Here is a 15911-nt window from a genome sequence, read left to right on the forward strand (position 1 = left end):
GCTCGTGGTGTCATACTCTGCCCTAGCTCAACGTGCAGAAGTAGGTGGTAGTGAGTCTGAGCGGTCGTATCGTATTGTGTACATATTATTTCAGTAGTCAACACTGCATTTCACCTGATGGTTAATTTTTGTGCTCTCCTGACAGGAAGAGGAACAGAGCTAGCTTTCATGCCTGGGTGCATTTTGTGCAGGTGTAGAGATGGGACACATGAGCACCTATCAAACAAAGTATCAGGAAACTGTGATCGCTCTCTCTCCCTCTCTGTCTCTCACACACACCGCTGTGGCACCATAAAACGTAGTACGGATTTACCTTTATAGAAGGCAACACGAAATACAACTGATATACGCTGACACTCGCCCATCAGTGACTGTGATGGGTACTACTACTACTGATGCTACTACTCATGATGTGTAATAGTTTTTAATATGTGATAAACTTTACAATGTTGCGATGTGAACACAGCGTTAGATATCGCTGTCCCGTTATCCACTAGTTCTCGTAGAACTACAGCTCAATGTCTCTCCTGTGGCCGTTATTCCTCCTCATCCTGGCCTGTTCCTGCTCTCCCTGACACCTAACAGACTCGTAATTATAATATTATATAATTATTATTAAGTCCGTCGTAGGCATATGAATTAACAATTTCTTCATCTTCAGTGACAAGACTGGGATTTAGATCCATATTTATTAATTAAGTCATTAATTGGCGGGACTCCCTTATGTTATGTCACATCCGGTTGTCTATTTTGATGCAGAAATATAAGAAAATTATGATTCACTGGGGTCTCCAACATGCAAGTTGCTCTTTAAGTTTGTTTAGTTTTTTAGACTCTTTTTATCTTAGATTAAACAAGGTCATCCGAAATTTCCCGCAGAGGTCCATTTTCATCCTTTAATTTCCATTTAGAAGGCTATGATGGATGTAGCATTACGAGTAAAGAGAAGCGATACATGTCATAGAAATGAGGGTAAATACTCACACAAGAACAGCACAAGCAGACAATAGCCAAGGACTCCAAGATGCCAGCGGTGCCGACTATCCAGGTAAGTCGCAGAAACAGGATGACCCCCAAAATATTCTGCAGGCAGGGGAGGTAGACGCCCATGAAGGTCCCCATCTGAGGGCTCTGTAAAGAGAAATTCAGCAATGTTTGCAAAAATGACCACCAAAAAACAAGACCGAATTGAAGAAGAGGAAGTGAAAAGGTGAGAATAAAGGCATTTTTAAAGGAAGTGAAAGAGAAACAGAAAAGTGCATAACAGTATAGTACAGTTCAAATCAGTTTATAACCAGCTGAAACTGTTCCCCCCAAAAAAGGGTAAAGCAAAAGCTGCCACTGTCAGCGACATGACACCCGTACTTAATGTTTCTCAAAGCATGAATGTTTGAATAAAATGAGCTGAGGTTTGGTATGAAATTAAAACATACATCTTAGTGACACTCAACTGGCAACTGGCAAAGTGACGCGAATCCTTCAATGCGTACATCCAAAGAGGTTGCATTCATCGCAAAAAAACGGTGGTTTCGCAAGAGCATGACAAACAGCAGAGACAACAGGAACATTTTCTGACAGAACGCATAATAAATCTAATAAATCGATCATCTTGGATTGACAGGCAGCTACCTTTTTCGCCATCTATCTCCAAACGTACAGCACTACTCCCCACTGATCCAGACAAAGAGGGGCGGTAATGGTGTCAGCCTCATTCTTTACCAAGATGTTCCTGTCAGCCGATGGGAGGTGCCTGAGGCCTGTTTTCATGAAGGGGATGGAGCAACTGGCCTGGGACCCGAGTTGTGGTTACAGACTTTTAATTTTTTTTCTCTGGACTTACAGCAGCAATGAACTGAAGAATAAGGGCAACACACAGGCGTGATCCGAATCATAAATAGGAGACAGACTGGCAGCTTTTTATTACTTAATACGCATACAAGATGGACATTTACAACTCTGCTCTCACACAGCTAACAGGGTGCACAGGGCCTAAAGGTATGTGGTTAAAACTACAGATTTCAATTGTCCAATGAAAATATCACAAAGTAGTTTTTCAAAATAAAATAAACTTGCAAAACTGAGTATGACTGAAAAAGCAAAAATAATCCGTATAGTAAAATTTTGCACCGTCACAATGGTTTGACTTCACTGATCATATGTCATGAGTTGTTCTAGTGTGGTTTTGTGTTTGGTCTGTTTCTTTGTTTTAAAGCATTTCCTGTTTTATTTTGGAGTTTCACTGTCACAATCCTGGTTTTTAGTGTTTCCTGTTTTATTTTGTGGTTCTTGTTCCATGTATGTCGTCTATCGTCCTGAAACCTTGTTCCCAGTGTTCCCAGTGTGGATTATCTTTGCGACTCCTTCTGTATTTGTTATTCCTTTTTTTGTTGGACTTTAAAATGGACCTTTTGTTGGACGATTGTTTCCCTAGACTATTTCTCAGGATTTTGCCTTTTGTTGATTCAACTTTTTATTCTTAGTCTGCATCTGGGTCCTCTCCCTTTTTGTTGAACATCTTAAAAACCTGACATCGTATCTTGACTGTCAATTATTTCTGTCACTGACTCTTTGAGCATGTTGTTTTTTGATTCTAGCAGTATTTTCCTGAATCTTTCACGCCGGTAAAACCATTGAAATGAAAATAAAAATGAAAATATGAAGTTTTATGGTAAGCCTAAAATAAAAGTGAGGACACAACATTCTTTGGAGAAGAAAAATAAGGTGCCTTGCCCTCAGAGAGATTTCAGAATCAAACAGACGGCAGAGCTTCACCGGTCAAAGACCCGGTTATGTAACAGTTAGACAGGTTCAAAACAACAGCTGTTAATATGCAACTGTACAGTACCAAACTGTACTGTTTTATACAGACATAAAACAGGGCTCTCTGCTGTACCTTAACAGCTTTCTTCTTGGGCCCCTCGTCATCATCGGCCTCCTCGTGCTCCTGGGCCCCCTGGGTGAGGTTGGTGTAGTTTGCCAGTTTGTTGAGGAGAGACGACACCATGGGGTTGCTGTCCATCTCCTCCTGCAGGAGAGAAAGTATTTATTTTAACATGCTGGATGAAAGCAGGATCAGCTTTTTAACTGGTTTAAACTTACTGCATTGTTATGGCAAAACCATTTTTATCAGCAGCAGTAAGAGTGATTGTGCTTTTGGTTAAAGTCATGATTCCAAGCCAAAATCTCCATAACTTCATTATAAGTAGCAATTCTTAAATAGTAATTCTTGATATTAAGAATGATTGTCTGTAACCTAATCAACTTTTGCCATTGACTTTAATTCAAACTTGTTACAGATATCTATCATTTTGATTTTGATGTGTCATATCTGCAAACCGACAGTCCTCAATATGATTTTGACTAGTTTTAACTTGAATTACATATAGAATTGTTGTTTATGTATTTATTGTACCTTCATTTTACCAGGAAATAATACAAAATGTCTTTTACGTTTGTACAAGGGAGTCTTGGCCAAGACAGCAGCATAACAAACAGACTAAAAACAGCAAGTTCTCACAGATATCATAAATTGAGCTCAAGGTATGGAAAATTCAAGTCTGACTGAAGTTATTGATATTGATATTGATTTTGGAACAAAAACAAGTAAGAATGTAGTTTAAAAAAATAGAATTTGCATTCCAGATATCTGAAATTGTAACTAGTGAAAATGACATTTGTGCTAGTTACAATTTTATATGAGGTATCGTATACAGTTCCTTGTATTACTAGTCAGAATGATTTTAGATACCAAAAAATGAACGAATGAAAAGCTTTGTTGCCCCGCAGGGAATTTTTTTTGCACCAAGAGCATGAAAACATAACAATAGACAAATATACAGGACGTAATATACATGAAACAAAATAATCAGTGGTACTATTATGGTAAAAGTGTAAACCTGTGAAGGATAAAGAACTTTTACTTTTGGTATAATTATACTTGGTATTTTTGGCCACATATCCAAAATGGATTGTTGACATATCCTTTCTTGCTTGATGATATATTCTCCACTTGTTCCACTGGTTAAAACTACATAGTCGGGGTGCAGGTTTAGCTCAGTTGGTAGAGCAGGCGCCCCATTTATAGAGGCTACAGTCCTCGTCGCAAGTTCGACTCCCAGTCTGCCGATCATTAGGTGCATGTCATCCCCCCTCTCTCCTCCCCACATTTTCTAAAAAAGGCAGAACCCAAAAAATAATCTTAAAAAAAACAAGTAAATAGTCACTTGTCAACTCTGCTGATTATGTATGTGTTTAAAAACATACAATATCAATTGATTTTTAAAATACTCTGACAAGCTTAACTTAGCCTTTACGTGGTCTGTTACCTTATACTTAAAAAGGACAAACTCTTCCAGGATAAAAATGAACAGTGCAATATTCAGTGAACTGTTCAAAGCGTCTTAGAATAGCCTGCCTGGGTCAGCTTCACGCAGAGTGGAGAAAACTGAAGCCGCAGGGCCTAATTGATCCTAAACAAGGACCAGAGACCACAGAGCTGCAAGGTCTGCCAAATGGCAGAGCAAAGCACCTGGCACAGGTTCAGCTGAATGGACTTGTAAGAACACACCAGCTTTAATGACAAATAAACTCTTTGATTGACGCATTGTTGAGCTCAGACAAGTATTTATTTAGTTCCTATTTATTTAGTTTCTACCACAGCTTACCCTGGCGCTGCAGCTCACTATGCATTCATGAAAGGCTGGAGCTTCATCGGCTGGATGTCATTCAAAATTACAGGAACAGATCTGGCAGTCAATGTTTACATAAAGTGGACATTTTTATTTTTGTAGCTTCTACCCCACATTTGGGTGTATCATTGTGCCAAAACAAATCACACTTTCATGTTTCCCAGTGAAGTAAAACACCCCCCTGGCCTGTCTATAAGAGCAGTATCAAGTTGATGGACGGTTACCTCAAAAAGGGCCATGTTGGTGCCATCGTAGCTGTTGCCTTTGTCATTGTCTGTGTTGTTGATAAAGGGACTGTTTTCCTTAGGGACGCCATCACCTGTGGAAACACAACACAGTAGGATCTTTAAAACAAATGCAGTGTAGGTTTCACAAAGCAACCCTACTCTGCTTCCACTGGCAGCCATTACTGCAAGAAGCTGTTTCCTTTTTTCCAATGTTTTTGATTAGAGTTTATTATAGTTTCAGTTTATACAATTAAAGCAGCACTATGAACAATTAGCCTCTAGTATACACAATGAAGGAAGGAAGGAAAATTGAGTGCTATCCTTAATTCATTCAATAATCATTTGTATTGTGTCCTTTAGCAGAGACAGTTTGGATCAACTACAGCATTAATAAAAATCAACACAAATGAATCAGAAAATGTCTGGATTGTGCCCAGAGGATTGTGTCAGTGTGTGAGTTTGGAACACAAAAACTGTGCCAAAAATTGTGATGAGCATAATATCACTTAGTCTGTGATGGAGACTAAATGTTCCAAAGCCACTTTGGAATCTCTCCTGGCAATCATGTGCATCGTGAGAGTTTCAGATTTATAAATACATCTCTAACAACTAGATCATGATGAGGACTAGGGGTGGGAATCTTTGGGTGTCTCACGATTCGATTCAAAACTATTCTTGATTCAAGGTCAATTTTTGAGTTAGTACGTGCTTCAGGATCTACTCCAGTCCTCTGTGAGCTAATAAAGGCGGTGCGGCAAAAAACTATATCAACTGATTACAATAATAACACACAAAAGTAGCATTTACCCTTGTGTTCTACTGAAGTCGTTAAGTGCGCACAGTGAGATGGAAAAAAGAGTTTGTAAAAATCGTTTTTTGGAAGTTATGAATCGATTTAGAATCTTAGAAGATAAGAATCACGATTTTTACATAAATCATTTTTTTACCCACCCCTAATGAGGACAAAATATGCATAAATAATTCATACATGAACTTAAAAAATGTACATGCACACACCCACTGGATTAAAGCATTAAATTAATGGCTTTCTGACAAATAAAAGTGCACTTCTCGGCTCAGATTTACACTAAATAAAGATTTAAAAAAATAATAAAGATTGATTCTTACAGTCAAGAAAACAAATTAAACAAGATCTATGACTATACAATCGGAGTGTGATAATAAAGGATCAAGATGTTTCATCCTTTTAGGTTCAGTAACAAAACTTATACAGATCATTTCTATCAGTAACCATGTGTAGCAAGTCACACCATTTCTTCAAAACAGATAACAATGAGCTACTGGCTGCCATTTTTCAAGCTTTCGACGTTAAAAGTGTAATTAATTTTTAATGATATTTTTTCTAAATGAATAATTGAAAACTTGATAAAACACTATGACGGTTGTCTTTTTTTACTTTGTCCTATCTTCTGGCTCTAAGCTTAATCCAAAAGGCATCTGATCTTGGTTTCACCTCTCATCCGAAAGGCTTCTTCAGTTGCCTTTTGGATTAAGCTTAAAGTCACCATGACCTGCTTGACTGAAACCATCACAGACTTGTTCTACCTCAAAGGTCAAACAAAGTCAACATCTTCAATGGCTGATTAAACGTGCACTATCATGTGACCCCATCTTCTTCGCACTCTCATACAGTACAGAGTACAGAGCGTCCACCTTCTCCACTTAACCAACCACAACAGAGCTCACACCTTTGATCTACATCACCCACAGAAAACGAAACGTCTTCAGAGACGACATTCTGTCACCAAACTGTGAACCACGTTGTGTCTTTACTGCCGGGGCTGCAAACCTACACAGCAATGCACTGAGCAAATGTTTTGACTGGGCAGACAGCTTAGAGTGTGGGGGTTAAGATATCTGACATGCTGCAGTAAAGTGTAAACACTGAGGGGTCCTTTTTCCTCACATAATATAAGGATTATATGTGTCAGCATGTTTGTGTGTTTCCCTTTCCTCCATCTTATCAAAGATGGGAGGCTTCCCCTGGTTTAATCCACATTTAATAATATCGTATTACTTAGAGTGAAAGCACAAATAAATGCACATATTAATTTGGTTTCTTTTAAGAGAAGGAAAAAATATCCAAACTGAGCAGGAGGACAAATTCATTTATTTCCCGGAATCAGATTTACCAGATTTTCTCTGTTCCATCTAATGGTTTGAAATACATTAAAATGATGTCATCGTCAGCGTGCTGTTAAATGCTATGATTCTAAGTAAGAAGGGGCAGTGTTCCCTGCACATAGACTTTACCTGGGAGGGCTTCCCTGGCATATGAACAGCTACATTATAGTCCAAAATCTTCCTTCACAATTGGTCAACAAGTGGATTATGACCCCCTCGCTCTCTACCCCACACACACACACACACACACACACACACACACACACACACAGTAAGAGACGTCCTCTGATACGTCCCTCCTGCAAATGCATTGATTGAGGTGTGATGTTGCATGTTTAATATAGACCAACTTACGCAGCTGTTTTGAAAGCTTGCAGCTTTCAGTTTGCTGATTCAGTAGCACCTCATTAACACGTCATTAACAACAAGCCTCCTTAACATGTAGCTCATCTGCTGCAGCTTAAAACTAAGTCGCAGGTGTAAAATGTCAAAACCCTAGTTTTTTGGGGATGTACCGGGGTGTAACACTAGTATTTCTTGGGCGACTTCATTAAACATACAGCTAATGAAGAAATTCAACAGTGCTTCTGTGTGCAGTGAGTTAACAGAGGTGTAGGTGTGTGTGTGGATGTGGATGTGGGACCTGAAGGGAAGTAAGGTGAGCAGATAAAGTTATTTGTGAGCAAACACTAACATAAGGTGTAAAATAGCCCAATTAAAATGGCAAAATGAGATATAACCTACAAACATTTCCAGACAACCCCCTCGTCCCTGTCGCCACTGAAGAGGGAAATTTGTGTATGCAGATGAAGTAGATCCCAGTTCTGCAATACAACATCGGTAAAAACAAAACTCTTACGTAAGCACGTAAGGAAAAAAGTTCTTTATAGACAAAAACACTATAAATTAAAGTTTATAAGACAAACAAAAAGGCTAAATACAACAGAAAAAAATCAGGGGTGGTGCATCAGAGCACCCACAAAGAACCAACACATGGATGATGGAAGCAACAGCAACACTACCATCCAGACACAGAGAATGCAGCAATTCATAAAGAAAGTTATGGTTGAAACAGTCAGTCACAATGCATTTGGAAACGTCAGGCAAAACTGTCAATAACCAAAACGTAAATACTTTGCAAGCCCTAATTAATGAGTGCTAGCAGTACAACACATCATGTGACCCTCAGACATGTCTGCCAGGCTACATTTGTACCTGAAACGTCATTCATCAGAATTTACAGGCAAGAAAGCCCAACAAGGTCGCTGAATGAACACGATGAATCCAGTGTTTATCAATGCAAGCAACCCTGCTCTTTGATTTTTGATAAAACTACTTTTAACTTGAGTCTGCATGGAGCATATCTTTGTACAAAGACTCAAAATTATGGTATTTCAGCTTCCTGAACATTGAATACTGATATTTTCTGGTTTCTTTACTTCTTTTTGACAGTAAACTAGGTTGCATGGTGGTACAGTGGTTAGCACTGTCGCCTCACAGCTAGAAGGTTCCTAGTTTGAATCCCATTTCAGACGAAGTGGACCTTTCTGTGTGGAGTTAGCATGTTCTCCCCGTGCATGCTTGGGTTCCCTCCGGGTACTCCGGCTTCCTCCCATTGTCCAAAGACATGCTCGTTAGGTTCATTGGTGACTCTAAATTGCCTGTAGGTGTGAGAGTGAAAGGTCATCTGTCTCTATGTGTCAGTCCTGTGATTGACAAGCGATCAGGGTGTAACCCCGCCTGTCCCCCCAATGACAGTTGGGATAGGCTCGAGCTCCCCCATCATTATGTTGTAGACAAACAAAAACATGACTGATTGACAGGACATTTTATGGACCAAAAAGCTTATGCACTGATTTAAGAAAGAAACAGATCAAAGGATTTGCTGCTTTTCTTTTCTATTTATGAGAGCAAACGTAGATTATTTGGGTTTTGGACAGCTGATTGGACAAAAAACAAAAAAGGAATTTTATGGGGTCACTTTGGACTTTGATAAATTGAGACAAGCCTTTTTATAATTTGAGATCTGATAGAGAAAAGGATAAATCAATACCAACAATAATTGTAAGTTATAGCACTACACAGTCCATTGTTTACCACTGCCATTCATTCATCAGTGGTGCTGTCTGCCGTGAACTCTGGCCACTGTGGGGATTTCATGGGTAACTTTTACTGCTTGATCCAGCTGCAGAGGGAATAAGAGGCTTGCAGCGTGGCTTAGCCCGCTCGTAATCACAGGGAAAGTCACTATGTCCTTGTACGCTGTAGCTCTTTAAAACACACTCTGAGTGGGATAGCAGAGCATGTTATATGAGGGCGCCGTGTCTCAATAAGCTGGGATAACAGGGAATTAATTTAAATATAATGACCATAGTGCTGTGAGGATGCAGCCGAGGGTGAATATTACCTGTCAGTCAGTCGCTGAGCTTGGTAGGATGCTACACACTACAGGTAATCATTGTCTTAAATGACACCGGCTAAATCCTCTTTGAGACCCGGGGGCAAGCTAAAACTGGCAGGACTGTTTCCAAATCAGGTACGGTCTCAACTTGAAAGTGCCCATGTGTAAGGTGGTTAACACGATAATCAGGAAGTGAACAGAATCACCGATATATCTCCAGGTGGAATGGATTCATCTGCGACAATTAAAATTGACTGTGAAACAGAGTTATTTGAGGTATTTAGACCAAAGTAAATATTCTGTACACTTAAATAAAATGTACTCCTGACAAGTGACTTGACAATAAGATGATTAATCTGTTTTTTGAATGAATAAAAGCTATAGGTTGTTAAAGTGGTTATCTCGAAGATTTCAGTTTTGTTGTCTTTGGCGGCACCTATGGCGATAAATGGTAATTGCAGGAGTACACTTCCCAGATATCCAGACAGTGTCGCATGTGTCACGTCCACCGTTTCCTTGCTGACGGTCGCTTTACTTTTTAGACTGTGTGCCTTCATCTGAGCGTAAAATTTGTTTCTCTTTCTTTGGATTTTCACTTGTTTTTGAAGTTGTATCTGTAGTCATCGATCTTTCCTTTGTTTGTTCAGCCATAGTAGATTACTGTTTACTCGTAACACTTGCAGAGACCGGAAAAGCAGCCGCTTAGCTCCGCCTACCCTCTCTGGCAGACCAACCACTGCTGGGTGATGGAAAACAAGTCACTAACTGGGCGCCGCTTGTGATTTTTTCCATGAAAGTCGCCACAGACACCCAGTCTGTAATACTGCAAATGCGAAGGCTTTCATTAGTGGGCCATAGGCTCAATCACCATTGTTTTACCTCATTCAACAATAGATAGAGACTTAATAGATATTTATTTAAATGAAAATCTTCAAGATTATCACTTTAAATACAGAGATAAATAAAAATATAAACAGATGTTCCCTAAAAAAGATGTGTGTGCCATCTTTAATGCAATAAATGTGAGGTGACAACAGCATGCTTTGGTTCAGTTAGGATATTTTTAAGCATATTTTTGTGCCACTTTCCACCACTTCATGGTTACACTCTTAAAGTCAATAAACTGGAATGTCACCATGCCCCTTTGAGCACAAATACTAAAAAAAGCTGATGTGAGGCAACAAATTATGTCCCTCCTCCATGTCATCAAATCCTCCATTGACCTCAAGTTGCACTCACACATCATCATCCCAAACTAGGCAAAGATGCCAGCTGCCATGAATCCTCCCAATGGAGTCCAGATACTACAATTACTGCAGCCTTTGCTGTGAATTATGTGAAAAGAAACTATACGCTATACAAGATGAAGATGAACAATGTTTGTAAATGTCTACATGTCAGCCTGACTGTTGGTGTGTAAACGTCAATATGCGTGTGTACATGTGTAAGTGTGCTTTGGTGTGCTGCAGTGACAGTCCTAGGGGACATGGTCCAGATTCATGTACAGTAGCAGTGACGAGAATCTGGCCCAGTTAGCAGATGTTAGCCGCTGTGCACATTACACATGTTGCCATATTGGACTAATTTACTCTGTTTCCAGGAAAATCTTGTTTATCCTTTCATGAAATGGGAAAATATCTAGGCATTCTCTCATGGGACAACACAAAGGTGCATGAGCACTGACCTTCAAGTGAATAATCTGAAGTGGCCTGCTTGGATATTTCTGCAACGTGACAAAACAATAACTAAATGATTAGGAGTTTGGTTTAAGCTCAAAAAGCCATAAACTATCCATCTGTTGGGATTAGGGAGTAAAGATTCATATCAAGCAGAACTAAAATAATTTGTACAACCCCGTCCGGCTCTGCCCCCCCTGAGAAAACCAACTCAGTTAAAATGACTGACCACATACTGCAAAGACTGCATTTTGCTCTCTGACATTATTACCCATCCTGCCTTGCACAAACTCATGACATCAGCGCTTCTCATGTCAGTTCAAGAACGCTGAAAATGCACAGCATATGCAAACTTGTTCATAATGACTACATGATGTAAAAGTTTACAAATATGCACCTGCAGGAGAGCATGACAGGGGAGGAGAGTAACATTGAAAGTGAAAGCTGCAGAGTGTGTGTGTATGTTGTGTTGTGTTGGGAACGTGTACGTTCAAGTGAAACTGATAATAGAAGCAAACATTGTCAACAACATCTCCAACTGAAAGGATTCTTATCTCATTATCAACATACCCTGTGATTCTGTTATTATAATGTACCTACCCCACAGAATCTATTTATGCAGAGAGAGGCATGTGAACACTTACACATGCTGTCGATAAGTGAAAGTGGATTCTAGAGAATCTTCATTACTACTCTGCACAGGTTGCATCTAACAAAACTTAAGTAGTTAATTGGAATTTTTTTAACTGCATAGAAAAGTAGTACTACGATGATGGATGTTACAGGGACTGTGATAAATGAACCCATGGTTCTAATTGTGTAAAAGAAGTGAACTTTTTAAGTCATATTTAAAGTGCTCATCTATAACATTTCAGTTTTGTTCTCTTTTGCAGCACCCATTGCGATAAACGGTAATTGCAGGGGCAGATTTTCACTTCTTGTTGAAGTTGTATCTGTAGTCATCCATCTTTCCTTTGTTTGTTCAGCCATAGTAGATTTCTGTTTACTCGCAACACTTGCAGAGACCTGAAAAGCAGCCGCTTAGCTCCGCCTACCCTCTCTGGCAGACCAACCACTGCTGGGTGATGGAAAACGCGTCACTAACTGGGCGCCGCCTGTGATTTTTTTCTGCGACACCCAGTCTGTAACACTGCAAATGCAAAGGCTTCATCATTGGGCCATAGGCTCAGTCACCATTGTGTTACCTCATTCGGCAATAGATAGAGACTAAACAGACATTTATTTAAATGAAAATCTTCCAGGTTATTACTTTAATGCATATACTATAGCGTTGTATTAAAACTTAACTTAAGTTATACTTAAATTAAAAGAAAAAAATCTAAGTACGTATATTGCCTTGCTTACATTACACATAATGAAAGGTGTTGCAGTCAGAGTTTATCTCTTACAGCAGTAAAGATTGAGCACAGTCTGCTTTATTATGCTTTACTTCCCCATTTTCCTCATCAAAATAAAACAATTAAACCAGTTTGTAGTAAATACATTTTTTTCTATTATGTACCTGTACCTGCAAGATCATCCCACTAAGAATTTCACCTAACTCTGGAGCTCCTCGAAGCTTTAATATGTTGAGTTGGAGGCCTGTAGTGTTCACGAACATGATTCATCTCTCAACGTTCTGATCAACCAAATGCTCACCTCCAACCCAGAACCAAACAGCAGTCGGACAACGTTTGCAATGAACTGGTGAAGCAGTGAAACATGTATCAGCTAAGGAGCAAGATATTGTGGAGCTGGTGATAAAATGAGAGCTACAAGGAGAGTGGATAATGTTCTTCAATGACTGCTGGTACACAGTGTACAAAAGCACTGTGTGCTATTATTTGACCCATGAAACCAAAGACATGATTCAGTAAGTCAGCCTTGCATACAATTGATTACTGTAGTATTGAGCCTGTAAATTGGCTGAAATGTTATAACCAATTTTAATAGCGACACTATTAAACTTAAACGATTTAATCCAGACTGAATACAGGATCCAAACAACCCTTTTTTAAAGAGGGAGCGAGGGAGAAACCTCTGGTGTAACTGGTGATGAATGAATGCAGGTGTATTTGATGGTGAGAGCTCTGTGTGTGTGTGTGTGTGTGTGTGCTTGTGTGTGCACATGTTCCACTTCTGCAGGTGGAAGTCTCCTTGTGCTATAGCGCATTAGGTAACCCCTAAAAACATGACATTGCCAGAGGGTATACAGTGTGTAAGTTTTAATGACCGAAGCTTAATCAACCCCTCTCTGGTAAAAGCCTTAATATCTTCTTCTCTCATGATCTCCAAAGCTAGTGTGGTAGAATGATGGATGGATGATGGATTACATTTCCCCCCTAGGCAACTGTTATAACAGAGATCTCAGTAAAACTGGAAATAAAATAGGTTAACACAGGTACGTACGCACCAGAGGAACCAATTCCCCACAGTTACACCCCCATGTTTTTTGGTCAAAGTCATGGTGTCATTGAAGGACAAAAAAATCAGTAGTGCAGATGGTTGTGAAAATCCTCCCTGCTGACACATGCTGGATAGTTAAAGAGCGTTCTTTTACATCACAGTCAGCGATGTTACATAAGGCAGTGGGATTCCCTGACCCTGCCACAGCACTGACATCTGTCCTGACAAATTATTTTGTACTGCGCAGCTTGTCATTTGACGTCAATAAAAGTCTGAATGTCACATTGCTAACCAATTTCGTCCGCCATCAGTTTTTGTAAATGCTCCTCAGTGTTGTGCATGTGTGATCACACCCCTCGCTACAGAAGCTCAGGCTAAAGTCAGACCTCATCAGCACTTTGCTTACTGATTGGTCACCAGCAGGTACAGGTACACTGAGGATGTGCTAACGGTTCGGCTCAGCCTCTCTGGTCACTGTGGTAATAAATGACCATGCATCCTATTTATAACCACTAAGCTGCACTCTGTGACGACGCTGTAAGCTGCCTAACGCTACCGGAGTTAGCCCATGGCTCATTGTACCAAGAGAAAAAAGAAAGGGAGGGAGTAGGAGAGAAAGTGCAAGCCAAAATGCAGCTGGTTTAGCTCAAGGTTAGCGAAAAAAATAACACAATTATCAGCTTTAGGATTAAGAAACAGCAGAAACAAAAACTGACTTGCACTTTGATACACACCTTTATTTATCCAACACCTGGACAGCACCATTGGCGTATATTCTTAGGGAGAATTTTCAACTTAGAGTTATTGCCATGCTTTGCCCAGTGATTCACACAAGACAGAATAAATTTAAAAGTGACTTTTGACTAAATGAATCTCTAACAACAGAAGCACTGCAACCGGATTTAGCGTTAACACTTTTCCATCACTTAAAAAAGAAATCCAGTGCAGGATAAGAGCACATAAAAGCCTCCTTTAAAGAGAGATTTGTCTGAAACCTTTCATCATGAGGAGAGTCATTATGCAAGACAAAAAACAAACTCTAATCCAGGTGCGCTACGGAGAGCGCATCAATACAACGAGCATACATAAAACACAATCCATTAACAATAAAAAAACATGCATGTAACCAAATATCCTCAGGATAGTCACCGTTTATGAGCTGGACTGAAAAGATGCTAGAAAGTACAGTATTCACCAAAAACTTACCCTTCCGTCGAGAGCCTCCCCTCTGCTCCATTCTGAGGAGCGGGGCTAAAAAGGGGGTGGAAGGGAGGGGGTCCTAATAGTGGTCCCTGGGGAGCTCCAGTAATGGGGGTCCAAAGTACAGAGATACAGCTAGTGAGGTGCAGAAGTCAGGAATGCTGCCTGTGCTGCGTGGATAATGTGAGGATCAGCTATTTCTGTGACAGCGTGTGTGTGGGTGTGTGTGTGTGTGTAAAAAAAAGTGGCCTGTGACGACGATGTCAGCGACATCAGCCATGCATCACAAAGCACCCTCACCCTCCCACCGACAAACCTGCGTGCACTAAAACACACACACAAACACACACACAGCTCGCTTTCCTCAGTCTCCCTGATCTTCTGATCCCTGCTAGGCACACATGCACGTGCATGTTTCAGCACACACACACACAAAGGGGGAGGAGCAAAGAAAGCAGAAAGCAGTAGTAAAACAAACAGACAGCTTTAGAGGAGTGTGGCAGGGTGGATTGATGTAAACACAAATGTAGGACAAACAGGAGAGATGAGACAGCAGAGAAGACGCTGAGAAAAGTCAATGCAAAAATTGACATTTTTTCACCCGGACCATTTGTTAGCTTGCGGCGCTGAGAAAGCAGAGAAAACACTCATCATCCCAAGTAAAAGCTGTGCCGTTTATCATTTTGAATCAATAAGTGTTCACTATTTTAAACTGCAGGTGCTGCCTGAGTGAGCAGTTCCTTTTCCAATCTGACCTCCTGACTGACCTCAGGGTGCCATAGGTGGAGACAGTCAATCGATCAGCAGAGCACAGAGAGCACAGAGGACAGCTGGAGGCTACAACAGCACACTTTATTTTATTGGACGCTGCTATGGAGCAGTGCAATCACAGCTATCTTTACGAGAGTTTTTATGTACACAAACTAGAATAACAACATTATAGTAAGACCGGGTAACCCCCATTAAACTGTGTAAGGCAGAAACTAAGGATTTCCTTTTCCAGTTAGTCAGTGGAATACGTCAAAAATAAATTGATTTTACATTTTAGTCTATAAAATGTCAATAAAGATCAAATAACTGTCAATCAAATTTAACAAGGCCAAAATCTTCAAAGTGAAGATTTGGCTTGGGGCTGGGTCCAAATCAGAATTTTAACAGTCAGATCAGA

At 40.0% G+C, this 15911-nt stretch overlaps 1 protein-coding gene across 4 annotated transcripts in view; it reads right to left on the reverse strand.

Moving 5' to 3' along the window:
- Positions 1–15911, reverse strand: part of slc12a7b (solute carrier family 12 member 7b) — a 78035-nt gene that overhangs the window by 28245 nt on the left and 33879 nt on the right. For all 4 annotated transcript variants that reach the window (XM_069666935.1, XM_069666934.1, XM_069666937.1 and 1 more), the window contains exons 2-4: positions 4913–5007; positions 2894–3025; positions 985–1131 (exon numbers count right to left, since the gene is read on the reverse strand). In XM_069666935.1, the coding sequence (XP_069523036.1) occupies positions 985–1131; positions 2894–3025; positions 4913–5007 (374 nt within the window). The remainder of the gene's footprint in view (positions 1–984; positions 1132–2893; positions 3026–4912; positions 5008–15911) is intronic.

Source organism: Semicossyphus pulcher, unplaced genomic scaffold (genome assembly GCF_022749685.1).
Source record: "Semicossyphus pulcher isolate SPU_LCO1_2020_fin unplaced genomic scaffold, fSemPul1.0.p SCAF_18, whole genome shotgun sequence".
NCBI lineage: Eukaryota > Metazoa > Chordata > Actinopteri > Labriformes > Labridae > Semicossyphus > Semicossyphus pulcher.